At 59.1% G+C, this 12,710-nt stretch overlaps 4 protein-coding genes across 4 annotated transcripts; 1 reads left to right on the forward strand and 3 right to left on the reverse strand.

Moving 5' to 3' along the window:
- Positions 1-440: 440 nt before the first annotated feature.
- PLICBS_007083 (carbamoyl-phosphate synthase (glutamine-hydrolyzing) cpa2) lies at positions 441-4,101 on the reverse strand (the record flags this gene model as incomplete). The annotated part of the gene is made up of 3 exons (XM_018320480.2): positions 441-1,925; positions 1,978-3,659; positions 3,774-4,101. The coding sequence occupies 3 exons, from the start codon at positions 4,099-4,101 to the stop codon at positions 441-443; spliced, it is 3,495 nt and encodes a 1,164-aa protein (XP_018180377.1).
- Positions 4,102-7,436: 3,335 nt separating this feature from the next.
- On the reverse strand, positions 7,437-9,283 carry PLICBS_007084 (nuclear protein localization protein 4; the record flags this gene model as incomplete). Its single annotated transcript, XM_018320481.1, has 3 exons — positions 7,437-8,922; positions 9,017-9,141; positions 9,200-9,283. 3 exons carry the CDS (start codon positions 9,281-9,283, stop codon positions 7,437-7,439), a joined length of 1,695 nt encoding a protein of 564 aa, XP_018180378.1.
- Positions 9,284-10,042: 759 nt separating this feature from the next.
- On the forward strand, positions 10,043-10,877 carry PLICBS_007085 (translocation protein S66; the record flags this gene model as incomplete). The annotated part of the gene is made up of 3 exons (XM_018320482.2): positions 10,043-10,148; positions 10,243-10,547; positions 10,611-10,877. The coding sequence occupies 3 exons, from the start codon at positions 10,043-10,045 to the stop codon at positions 10,875-10,877; spliced, it is 678 nt and encodes a 225-aa protein (XP_018180379.1).
- Positions 10,878-11,436: 559 nt separating this feature from the next.
- On the reverse strand, positions 11,437-12,021 carry PLICBS_007086 (uncharacterized protein; the record flags this gene model as incomplete). Its single annotated transcript, XM_018320483.2, has 1 exon — positions 11,437-12,021. The coding sequence occupies one exon, from the start codon at positions 12,019-12,021 to the stop codon at positions 11,437-11,439; it is 585 nt and encodes a 194-aa protein (XP_018180380.2).
- Positions 12,022-12,710: the final 689 nt, after the last annotated feature.

A 12,710-nucleotide genomic window follows, 5' to 3' on the forward strand; every position in this document is an offset into this window, starting at 1 on the left:
TCGTTCCTTTCGTTCCTTTCGTTCCTTTCGTTCCTTTCGTTCCTTTCGTTCCTTTCGTTCCTTTCGTTCCTTTCGTTCCTTTCGTTCCTTTCGTTCCTTTCGTTCCTTTCGTTCCTTTCGTTCCTTTCGTTCCTTTCGTTCCTTTCGTTCCTTTCGTTCCTTTCGTTCCTTTCGTTCCTTTCGTTCCTTTCGTTCCTTTCGTTCCTTTCGTTCCTTTCGTTCCTTTCGTTCCTTTCGTTCCTTTCGTTCCTTTCGTTCCTTTCGTTCCTTTCGTTCCTTTCGTTCCTTTCGTTCCTTTCGTTCCTTTCGTTCCTTTCGTTCCTTTCACGATAAGTCACGTAGTGCAAAGCATATATGAGTGGTGATAGAAACTTTTCCCATTTCCGTACTCCAATCTATCTACATGTGCCTTACAAAACCAACGCCAGCCCGCCCGTCTCTTACAGCGGCTTGCCGCCAATGAAGTCGGACCATCGTCGGACCTCTGACGGGATGCCCTCCTTACGGGGCAGCTTCTCGCTCATGCACTGGGCGAAGAGGATAGCAGTCTGCGGCTCCATGAACAGGGGAACGCCGAAGTCGACGGCGTTTCGGCGCATGACGTAGTCGACGTCCAGAGTCGTCTTGCCACGGGCCAGAGCCAAGTTGAAGACGCCGCGGATGTCGTACTTCTGGAAAACCTCACGGAGGGCTCGCTTGTCCTCCTTGGGGAACTCAATGACCTCGACGGTGACATTGTGCTTGCAGGTAGACTCGATGAACTCCTTGACATCGTTGCCAGCGGCGTACAGCTTGTAGCCAAGGGGAGCGACGTAGTCGGCCACCTGGGTCAGCCACGTCTTGGAGACGTCACCGCCGAAGAGCAGACCCTCACCGGGCTCGGGCATGCGGAAGTTCATAGTCGACTGCAGAGAGGTCCAGTAAGCCTCGACGAGGTCCTTGCCGAAGCAAGCAATCTCACCCGTCGATGACATTTCGACGCCCAGGAACGGATCAGCGCCGGCGAGACGAGTCCAGGAGAACTGAGGAACCTTGGCGGCAAGGTAGTCGCGCTTGACAGCCATGAGATCGGTAGGCTTGGGAACATCCTTGCCAACCAGGGCCTTGGTGGCGACATCGATGAAGTTCTGGCCAAGGACCTTGCTGACGAAGGGGAAAGATCGCGAGGCACGGAGGTTGCACTCAATGACCTTGAGGAGAGGCTCGCCGCCCTCGGGGTTCTCAGCCTTGATGATCTGCATGTTGAAAGGACCAGTGATGTTCCAGGCCTTGGCAACGCGCTCGGCAATGTCCTTGAGGCGTCCCATGGTGGTGTCGTCGAGGTTGACGGGAGGAAGGACCAGAGTAGCGTCACCAGAGTGGACACCAGCCTGCTCGACGTGCTCACTGATGGCGTGGATGACCAGCTCACCCTTAGACGCGACACCGTCGACGTCGATTTCCTGGGCGCCCTCGATGAACTTGCTGATGACGACGGGGTGGTCGGGGGAGACGCTGCTGGCGGCCTCGAGCTTGTCCTTGAGGTCCTCCTGGCTTCGGATGACGGTCATAGCAGCACCGGAAAGGACGTAGCTAGGACGGACAAGCACAGGGTAGCCAACCTCGTCGGCGAAGTCCTCGGCGGCCTTGACCGACGTGAGTTCCTTCCAGGCGGGCTGGTCAATACCGATGCTGTCGAGGATCTCAGAGAATTTTTGGCGATCCTCGGCCTTGTCGATGTCCTTGGGGTCTGTGCCGAGGACCCTGGCCTTGCCCGTCTCCTGCAGGCGCAGGGCAATGTTCTGGGGCAACTGTCCGCCCACAGACACGACAACGCCCGACGCGCTCTCAAGCTCGTAGATGTCCATGACGCGCTCATAACTGAGCTCTTCAAAATACAATTTATCGGCCGTATCGAAATCGGTGCTATAAGTCTCCGGATTGTACTTTTTGTCTTATTTAGTAATGTCTCAAGACAGGACGAGGCTCTGGACTCACGTTGATCATGACTGTCTTCTCACCCATCTGTCGGAGGGCCTGGGTGGCGCTGACGGCGCACCAGTCAAATTCGACGGAGCTACCGATGCGGTAGACACCACTGCCTAAGATGACGGTGCCCTTGTCCTCGAAGGTAACGTCGTGCGACGAGCCGTTGTACGTCGTGTACAAATAGTTGGTGTCCGCCGGGAACTCGGCGGCCAGGGTGTCGATTTTCTTAACCCAAGGACGGATGTTGAAGCTGAGACGGAGCGCACGGACCTCGTCCTCAGTGCTCTTGACGGCCATGGCAATCTGTCGGTCGGAAAAGCCCATCTTCTTGGCCTGGAGGATCTGGTCCTTCTTGAGGCCCTGGAGGCTGCCGGTGGCCTCAAGGTCGCGGGTGCAGTCGACGATGTTCTGGAGCTTGTACAGGAACCACTTGTCAATCTTAGTCAGGTCGTGCACTTTGTCCACAGAGTAGTTCTCGTGGAGCATGGCCTGGCCGACTGCGAGCCAGCGACGGTCGGTGGGGTTTTGCAGCTCAAAGTCGAGATCCTCAAACTTGTCGCCCTGGAAGCCGACGAAGCGGGGGTCCACCTGGCGGATGGCCTTCTGGAAAGACTCCTCAAAGGTACGACCGATGGCCATGACCTCGCCGACAGACTTCATGGCGCTGCCGATGTCGCGCTTGACGTGCTGGAACTTGGACAGGTCCCATCGGGGAATCTTGGTGACGATGTAATCCAGGGAAGGCTCGAAGTTGGCGGTAGTGGTCTTGGTGACAGCGTTGGGGAGCTCGGGAAGGCTGTGGCCCAGGCCAATCTTGGCAGCCGTGTAAGCCAGCGGGTAGCCAGTGGCCTTGGAGGCCAGAGCAGAGGATCGCGAGAGACGGGCGTTGACCTCGATGACGCGGTAGTCGAGACCGTCAGGCTGCAAGGCGTACTGAACGTTGCACTCGCCGACGACGCCCAGATGACGGACGATCTTGATGGCAGCAGAGCGAAGCATATGGTACTCCTCGTCGCTGAGCGTCTGGCTAGGCGCGACGACGATGGAGTCGCCAGTGTGGATGCCGAGGGGATCGAAGTTCTCCATGTTGCAGACGGTAATGCAGTTGTTGTTCGCATCGCGCACGACCTCGTACTCGACCTCCTTCCAGCCCTTGAGTGACTTTTCGACAAGAATTTGAGGCGAAAGGGTCAGGGAGCGGGCAGCCATGTTGCGGAGCTCCTCCTCGTTGTTGGCGAAGCCGGAGCCGAGACCTCCCAGGGCGTAGGCAGCACGAACAATGATGGGGTAGCCGACCTTCTCGGCGGCGTCGAGGGCCTCCTCGATCGTGCCGACAGCAATCGACTTGGCAATGGGGATGTTGATCTCCTCGAGGGCCTTGGCGAACAGGTCACGATCCTCACTGAGCTCGAGGGTTCGGACGCTGGTGCCGAGGACCTTGACGCCGTACTTCTCGAACAGACCCTGGCGCTGCATCTCGACACCCAGGTTCAGGGCGGTCTGGCCGCCGAAGGACAGGAAGATGCCATCGGGCTTCTCCTTCTCGATGACATAGGTGACGTACTCGGGAGTTACCGGCAGGTAGTAGACCTCATCGGCGAGGGTATGGTTGGTCTGGATGGTGGCAATGTTGGGGTTGATGAGAACAGAGGCCACGCCAGCCTCTTTGAGGGCCTTGAGGGCTTGCGATCCTGCGTGTCGGGGTTGCGGTCAGCCGGAGAGCTCAATTACCGGATTGAGTCATGAGACGGGAGGTGTCGCGATGCGTCGCCAACCGTGACGACGCGAGGAGGCCAAGAACGCACCTGAGTAGTCAAACTCGCCAGCCTGGCCAATGGCCAGGCCACCGCTGCCAATGACAAGGACCTTCTTGACGTCGACCTTTTGCTTGGGCTTGATGACGCCGCTCTCGAGGTAGGCCTTGGGGTTGGGGGCAGCCTCGGCGGTGGAGCTGTAGGGGCGCACAATGGAAATTGTGCCGAGGCGCTTCGTCTGCTTGGGCAGGACTGAAGACTCAGAAAAGCGACCCGGCGCCCTCAGGGACGCGGTGGTGAAGGCGCGGGCGGGAAGAGATCGGGGCACGCGGCGACCATGTCGGAGCAAGACCGGAGCTCGACCGGCGAGCGCAGCCATGTTCGGCGGCATCGCGACAGACTCCCTGGGGGCTCAATGCTTCGACTGCACCGTCCCGCAAACAGCCTGGCCCTCGTGTGCGTCAATTGGGGGTATCCGGACGGCAGGGCGATAGAGAGAGTGCTGGGGCTCTGCCAGGGCGGGAGGGTGGCTGCGATGCGGAGGGCGGTGGGATGGGGAGAAGGGTTGAGAGTCGCAGCGCGGGTTTGGTGCGGCGGCCGGGCGGTAGAAAAAAGTTAGGAGGGCCTGGAGAAAAAAAGCGATCCCCACTGACAGGACTGGCTGGACGGTCACGCTAGCGCTGGACGCAGCTCCGGGTCCGGGGAAGGGAAACGAGTCACCGATAAGATAAGGGGGGCTTGGGGGCCCCTTGGGGGGCGTCCCACCGGCCTAAAGAGGGCCGCAGAGGCAGGGGGGAGGGACCTGGGCGGATCTTGATTGTTGGGGAGGAGGGGGGGCAGCCTCTTAGTTTCACAGCGCGGGAGGGAGGAAGAGCAAAAAAAAAAAAAAAATGACGCTCGAGCCAGCCGCGAAATTAGTATACTTGCAGTACAGTATGTATTGTCAGTCGGGCTGAGCGGCGGCAATGCAGATAGGCAGGTAAATAATCGACCGTCGGGCCAGAGACGGCAACGGTGCGGGAGAGGCTGAGGTGGCCGCCGTGGTTACTGCGGTGCGAATGCTGTACCAAACAATGCAGTAGGTAACCAGCTTCGGAACCTGGAAAACCTGGGGCCGTTCCGTCCCTGTCCCGGGTAGTTATTCCTTGCCCTCCAGGAAGCATGCTGTGCCGTGCTCGATCTTGCCGTTGCCCTACCATTTCCAGCGTTGCTCTTTGCAGGTTCACATGCACCCAAGGTTCCTACCAGTGACGGGTTCCATTAATGGCACGTTGCGATCCAACGCTGCGAGTACGTAGAACGATGGGCGCTCCATGATGAGGGCACACTGTGAATCCGCAACCACACAATTGGCGGTGCCCTTGATGCCCCGTGCCTCGCAACAAGGGACAAACCTACTGCCCTTGCTCAATCGGGTAGCTGCCAAACCGCCGAGGGTTCAGCATCCTTGGTGATGCTCGAGATACAATATGGTAATGCTCATGTATTGCGTACCACCTCTCGAGCCTCGCAGGCACCCCGACGGGCCAATTGGGTCAACACGGCCGCCCAAGATGGTTGCACTGGAGCCCGCCGGCGCAACACGATCGAGAAGACACTGCAGCTCGTGTAATGACGTGCAAGTAATTGCCGACCAGCTCGCCAAGCGAGCGGCCTTGCCAGTCAGGTGCCCGGCGACGCTGTCAGTAGCACCACGTCTTGGCAATGGAGCACACGACCGACTCCCTTTTTTCCAACGCGACGGCGTAGATCTTGGAAGCGCATGCGAGGGCATGCGTGGTGTAACTGGCCTTGAGCCGGTCTCAACCGCCATGATGTATCCCACCTCACGGGATAGCAACTGGTGAGGCCACCCAGAGGGTACTCTTCCGTCATCGTCGACGCGCCAGTAGCGATGACTGAAAGGTCGGTCCCGCCGCGAGGACGCCGAGGCCGGCGATATAGTCATGGGTGTGGATATCTGCGGAGCGGGAGGTGGTGCCGCTGCGGGTACGAAGTGCCGCAGGCAATATTGGCACCCTGTCCATGGCCCCACAGCGATCTCAATGCCCCTGGCAACTCTCGCGAGTCACCATCGCTGGCCCAGTCAGCCAGCCAGCCGACTTTTGCCAGTGCGAGAAACTGTACTGAAAGTTCGCGGCTCTCCTATCTTGGCTGCGAATGTTGGCTCTCGGGAGTTCAGTTCTGTCTTGGATAGTTGGTCGCTGCTATAGCTGATCCGCTTCAGAGCCAGGAAGGAGAGGAAGGAAAGGCACGAGAGGAATGAGAGGTACGAAAGGAACGAGAGGCACGAGAGGCACGAAAGGACCGGGAGGAGCGAGAGGCACGAGAGGAACGAAAGGAACGAGAGGAATAAGTGGCGTAAGAAGAGTATACGAGGAGTTAACCGGAGCCGGGTAAGACGATATCGAACTAGAGACTAGAGTGCACATTGTGACCTCGAAGCTAAGGGTTTATGCTCGTCTTCTCTAGCGGGGCGTGACTGGGAGAGCGTTATATCCCTTTGAAGAAGGACCTGAGCGGCTGTAGGTAGGTGGGTTGCGAGTACCGCGTGGTACGGTATGAGCTGGCGCACCATGTATACTGGAAGGGAGCTCGGCCCTGTAGATGACGCTACTCGTGATTCTGGTCTTTGTGGCAACCTTGTGGACTACTAAGGAAGAGTATTAGATACTAGCGCCGTGCTCTATGAACGGTGGTGCTAGTCTTGCTGGGGACTAAAGGCGCGAGAGGAACAAGCGTTATATATAGGGACTATCTTAAGCGTCGGCCTTGTGGAGAACGCTCTAAGCATTATAGCGAAGACACGAGAGAGACGGGAGAGACGAGACGGCCGCATCGTGGTGCTTATTTACTGTCCTTCCTCTCGTCGCTGTCCTTCCTCTCGTTGCTGTCCTTCCTCTCGTTGCTAGTATTGCTGGTGCGGTAAGTCGGGCTTGATAACTACCTAGCAAGAGTCGTCTTTACGAATGGCGAAACTCTCAGTAATGCATGAAGTGGTCACTCTCACGCCGTGCCTACGCAGACATATAGATCCAGCTTTCAAGATTTCTTGGGAGCAGTGACTTGGGAGCGGTCCCTTGGGCCGGGCATCTTTCGGCGGACCGAGCTGGCCAGATGTACAAGTATGGCAATGGTCGGCCAGAGCCTGCAGGCACCTTGCAATCCGAAATGACATGCCTTGCAAAAGCAGGTCCCTTGGCGAATCAGTGTTCTATTACAACAAGATTCACCATCAGGCGTTGTCATGCCGGTCAAACACGCAGCTCCGGTCTAAATGCATCCGTCTTCGGGCATATCCTCAAGCCCTTTTCGGTCAAGCCGCCAGCGCCGCCCAACGCCCGACACGCAACAGTCACGCAACCCCCTCTGCAGCACGCCGCCAGCGCCCATTCCCCGAGCACGGTCAACGCCCGTCTCCATCTGGCGGCCCCTCGCTTGGTGTGCGACGCTCATTCAGCCTGAAGGCAGCAAATCGTTTAGTAAGGGGCTCACCCGATCCGCGGGCAGGAACGTCGTTCGACGGCGCGGAACCGTCGGCGCGTTCCCTCGGACGCTTGGGGATGCGCTCACCGGTCGATTGGAGGATGGCCTGGAGGGTTTGCCAGCCCTCCGTGGAACGTAGTTGGAACGAGTCGGCGAGGTCGTGCTGGCTGGCGACCCGGCACAAGAGCGCGAATTCATCCTGTGAGAATCGGGTGAGTAGACTTGCATTTACATGGCAGCGGGGTCGCAGGGATGGCCACGGACCTTGGACAGTACTCCCATTTGATGCAGGAAGCAGAGCAGGTGGAAATTCGAGACCTCCTGGAAGCCATCGCTGGGCTTCATGCCAGGACTCATCTTGAGCGCCTTTGCCAGCGCAGAGTGTTCCTGGCTTTCTCCAATGTATTCGCGGTTCTCGATGGGGAAGCCTGTCTGCAAAAAGGTCGGTTTGGGGTTGGCGGGGAAGCCGTGAGTCAAGGTGACGAAGAGGTATTCGACCGGGAACGAAGGCTTGGCGTTTTCTTGTACATTCGCGCCATATTCGTTCTTCCGGCGGTAAAAGACCTCGGGGATATATCGCGTACGGCTGACGGACCCGTCGTCCTCTTCCTCGTCGCGAACGAGCATGACTGTCGGGTCGGCCGAGGGCTCGACAATATCCGCCCGTACCATCTCTACGGCATCGTTGGATACTTGATACGACGATACCCCGATCTCGCCCTGCTCATTGCCCGTGATGATGCACGTCACAAAGTTAGACCCGAAGCGGCCGGTGTCGCTCCACTTGGAAGACTTGGGATGTTGAGCCTGTAGTCTCGAAGAGAAGCAGATTTCCAAGGAGGAGAGGTAGTACGAGTCGGCGTGACGTTTGCAAACGACTGAGCCGTCTCCGCGGCCGGCATCCAAGAGATCCGTCCAGATGACTCCGACTGGCTCAAGGCCACAGAGTTTGGCCACCTCGGCAATCTCCTTTTGGTTCTCCCATGCGTTCAAAGTGATGCCGTCGAGCTCGTCGACTTGAGGTGGCTCGTATATGGCCTCGACGATGGCTTTCACGCCAAGGGGCACCTCGGTGTACTCGGTGTATCGCCCGTATAAAAATCCTATGCGCTGAGATCCCGTCTTGCGCCACGAATCGATGAAGCTGTCGATGATGGACGGTGACGCAAACTCGACGTGATCGACCATTCTAAACGGCTGCGGGTTCAGCGTGATGGCGCTTGGTTGACACTTGGTGCAAACACCCTCTGGCCACGGCGGATGGCCCGTCGGACAGTCTCGCCGGACCCTGTAGAACGGCTCTACCAAGGGAGGTATGTATGAGCTTCCCAGTTCAGGCTTGTTCGTAGAGGCGTTGATCTTTCGGAGATGCGAATGAAACGAAGGATATTTGATCTTCTTCTCGGCAAGGTAGGCCGGGTCGAAGGGATCCATGGGTTGGCAGTAGTCGCACATGCCCTTGGGTCCATGGCGGCACATGCGGTCGCGACCCCGTGGAATCTTTCCGTCGAGCTTGTCTAACCGGTCATCTAGAGCAGACTGCCTTATGACTTCCCAAGGCTTCGAAATCCGCTCGGGCTTGGGGTCGATCGGCACGTCTTCGGTCGGTAGGACTGGCTTGCCGCTGAGTCTTGCTGACGTCACCTGCGCCGGAGCGTCACCGTTCGTGGCCGCGCCGAGATGCTTGTAGCTGATGAATATGAGGTCTCCGTGCCTTGCGACCTTGTTAGCAGCACGGTGGTATAGGAGTGGGGTGTGCCGCCCCGGGAGCGCCGGTGATACAGGGTCGGCGGCAGAAGCCAACATACTTGAGTCCGATCTGGCCGACCTTGAAGTTGGCAATGTCGGCTAGCCTCTTCGCGTCTCCACCAGTCGGGGAGTTGGACATGGTGATGGTCTTGGGATCGACGGTGGCCGGCAGCTGGGGGAGCATCTGTGGTGTTGCTTCGTTAGCACTTGACAACAGCACGTGGTACCGACGGCTCGCTCACCAGCTTTCCCAGCTCGCCAAATGTCGTGCTGGTCTCGCACGTCACGCGGGCCATGCCGTCGGGCCCGCGCAGACGGAGCAACATGATGGGCGACAAAGCGACGGGGCAAGTTGGGCGTTGGCAGGTGTTTGACAGTGCCTTGGCGGGGTACGGGATAGGAAGTTGAAGTTCCGCCCAGGCTGGAAGATGCGTTTTGTAGGGTGCTCTGGGCAGGACTGGAGTGTCGTCTCCCTGCAAAAGTGAGGTGAATCGCGGTCCGCTTTGTTGGTGGCGGGTTTGGGTTTGCAGGCGAGCTGCGGAAGTTCGTCGACGTTGGTGGTTGCGGAGCTGCGGACGGATGTGGATGGATGATGCAGCTCTGCGAGTGACTGCAGTGCTTTGGGGAGCTCCCTGTGGAGCGTCATCAGCCGGAGCGGTGCCTGGCAGCGCCGGTGGCGGCGGGAGCTGAGGGTCCCGTGTTCCGTACCGAACGCACTTTGTAAGCAACCTGTGCTGGAAAAACTCCGGCCCGGACGATGCGCTGTGGCACCGCTGTGGCACGCGCCTGCCACTGCTGGACAGGACAAGGAAGGCGCTCCGCTAATTACAGCAACCTGGCCAGATCCGTGGGCGACCCAGAAAAGTTACCAGGCCAGGCTGGCACATGGGGGACGGACACTTGCGCCGAGCCATCATCACCCACCACGACCAGCAACACCAGCACACGACTTCACACGTTGGCCAACCGCGCGGACGTGCCACACTCGACACTCGTTCACCGCACGCACACGATCTGTCAACTCCTTTCCGGCCCAGTCAATCCCCTCCCCTATTCCCCGGCCAGCAACGGCACCGCAGCCCGCCATGTTCGAGATCGACTGGAAGGGCCTCGCCCTTCCCTTTGCCTACCTGCTCGTCCTCGGCGGCGCCCTCATGACCTTTTCCACAATCTACCGCAAGCGCAGGGCAGGTACGTGACGATATTTCTCGCGACGGCGTGCACCGATTCGCGTGCCGCCTACCGTACCCGCCTCGGGCATTGCTAACATCTGTTCGTGCCGCAGCCGAGAGCGCCAACCTCGCCCCGTGGTTCGGCCCCAACCTCCAGCGCAACGTGTACCTTTCACTCCTGCACATGAACCCTGAGCCGGGCAGCGGCGAGAAGACCCCGCGCGTTCCCGAGAGCCTGCTCCGCGCGGCGCTGCTGCGTCGCGCCGTCGAGGACATCGAGCGCCTCATCCAGATCAAGACGGCCAAGCAGGCCTGCAGTTCACTGCTGCTGAGGGGCAGCGTGGGTGACGACCTGTGGCAGCGCTTCCAGCGCGCCGAAAAGGAGATGGAGGAGGAGCTGCGAGATGTGGTGCAAGAGGTACGCGCCCGCGTCGCCGTCACAGCATGAGACCTGTCCGGCATGTATACTGACCTGTCCTAGGCTAATGCCCTGGCCCCCAACTGGGGTCCTACCATCTTCCAGTCCGCCCACGAAATCGCCGCCAACACGAAGCTCCGCCAGCGGCTCGACGAGATCCAGTCCCAGACAGAGGCCGAGAAGCAGTGGTGGGAGAAGCGACGGGGTCAGATCCAGAGCGAGTTCATGAAGGAGCTCGACGAATCGGAGAAGGGCTCGACCAAGGGCAGCGAGGACGACGCGGTGCTGGTTGACACGCCTGCCAAGGGTGGCAAGAAGGGCAGGAAATGAGCTTGGGCTTGCGGGCCATGCAAGAGACGGATTAGAGCGGCATCATGTCCGAGCATCCATAGAGTGCGCGGCCAAATGAGGTCGCGCCAAGCGCGTCGTCATTGATCTAACGGTGGTCATGTCTGCCTATGCGGAACTCGGGAGGCCGTGGGGCACAGCCGAAGCCGAGAGTGTCCGGGTTCGTGGGCGGCGTTGGAGGCGTGGAGGTGCATACATTTTACATTTGGTCGAAGTAAATATGATTGGACATTGCTGTCTGTTCTATGCAAAGCCGACTCCGACTGTTGCCCAAATCGGGCCAGGCCAAAATGCTGCCACCTCCCAATGCTGTGCCGGTGAACGCCGTATATCTACATGCTAATCATGAGGAACAAGGGCAGCGCACCGCAGGGGCTAGCCCAGGTCCGCCTGTATGAACGAGAATCCAAACCAAAGTCGTAACATGGACGTCAAGAGGTAGAGGCGGAGCGAGATGCGACGCTGTCCTTCTCCGCTCCGTCTCTTGCCCCGATCGTGGGATCCTGGGAGCTCCCGGAGCTCGCGCGACTCAATTCCAGCCCTACCAGGGATTCATTTTCCGCCGCCAGACCTCGTCGTCGGCTGCAGCAAACCGCGCCTCCTCGGCAATCTCGTCTTCGGTGCGCATGCTGCCCACCATGGCTGCCACCTCTGCCGAGGACCCGTCGACGCCAGCGCCAGCACCGAGCTCATCCTCGCCGCAGCCTCGGAGGCCGATGAAGCGACCCATGCGCCGGCGCTTCTCCTCGAGGGGCAGGTCGGAGCGCCAGACGACTGGACACGGGTACTGCGCAGACCAGGGCGACTGATCTCGCTGGTGGTAGAAGGCGGCGAGGGACTCGAGCTGGTCGTCGGTGAGAAGCCAGAACTGAAGAACGGTGCGAGGAAAGTGCGGGTGTACGGCGCCGGTGGTGAGCTGGACAAGAGGCGAGAGCGGCAAGGCCATTTGATGAAGTTTTTGAGCGAGCTGGGGGTTGTGGCGAGCGAGGAAGTGGAGCCGACTGATGATAGTGGCCGTGTTGTACGGCGGCGGCAGTTGGGGGTGCTGCGGCTGCTGTTGAGTGTGGGCTGAGGAGGGTAGCTGCGGCTGCTGCTGCTGTTGTTGCTGCTGTTGGCGATGCATCATGATGACGATGGTTGCCGTGAGGCGACGACTATTGTTCTGTGGCTCGGCTCTATAGAGCAGCGGTCGCTCCGTGATATGTAAAGGAGGAGCCGTCGGTGACAGAGTATGTGCCTAATACCTGGGACAAAGCGATGTACAAGTCCACGGCTGTTGAGAGAGGAGGTCTTTGTTTGACCACGGTTGTATGTAGCAGTGCGTGAAAGGCTGCAGATGGCGGCCGGGAATCTGGCTGTGCCTTTTGGAAGATCTACTCTTTCTGTCTTGTCTCCGAGGGGAAGCAGTGCATGGGAAGACGGGGAGATTGGGGTGCTGCGAGGCGTGAGGGAATGGCGCAAGGGGGACAGGCGAGGCAAGCGGGATGAGGGTAGGAGACGAAGATGAGGGACGACGAGGGACGATGACAATCGGAGGAAGGCGAAGGATGTGGTGGTGAGAGACGGGAGGAGGAGGCGGAGACAAAGACGGAGAGACAAAGACGAGTCGAGTCGAGTCAAGTTGAGGTCAGGCCAGGCAGGAGCGACGGCGAGACAAGACGAGGCGAACGAGGAAGGTGGTGGTGGAGGCGGAGGCGGAGGCGGAGGTGAGCGAGGCAGGCACGATGCAGGCCAGGGAAGGAGTAAAAGTCCGTATGGAAGGACTAATGGAATCTCGCAATATCGTCTGGTTGTGGAAGGGATCTTTTCTTTTCG

This window comes from Purpureocillium lilacinum, assembly GCF_023168085.1.
Source record: "Purpureocillium lilacinum CBS 284.36 DNA, scaffold_5, whole genome shotgun sequence".
In the NCBI taxonomy this organism is placed as follows: Eukaryota; Fungi; Ascomycota; class Sordariomycetes; order Hypocreales; family Ophiocordycipitaceae; genus Purpureocillium; species Purpureocillium lilacinum.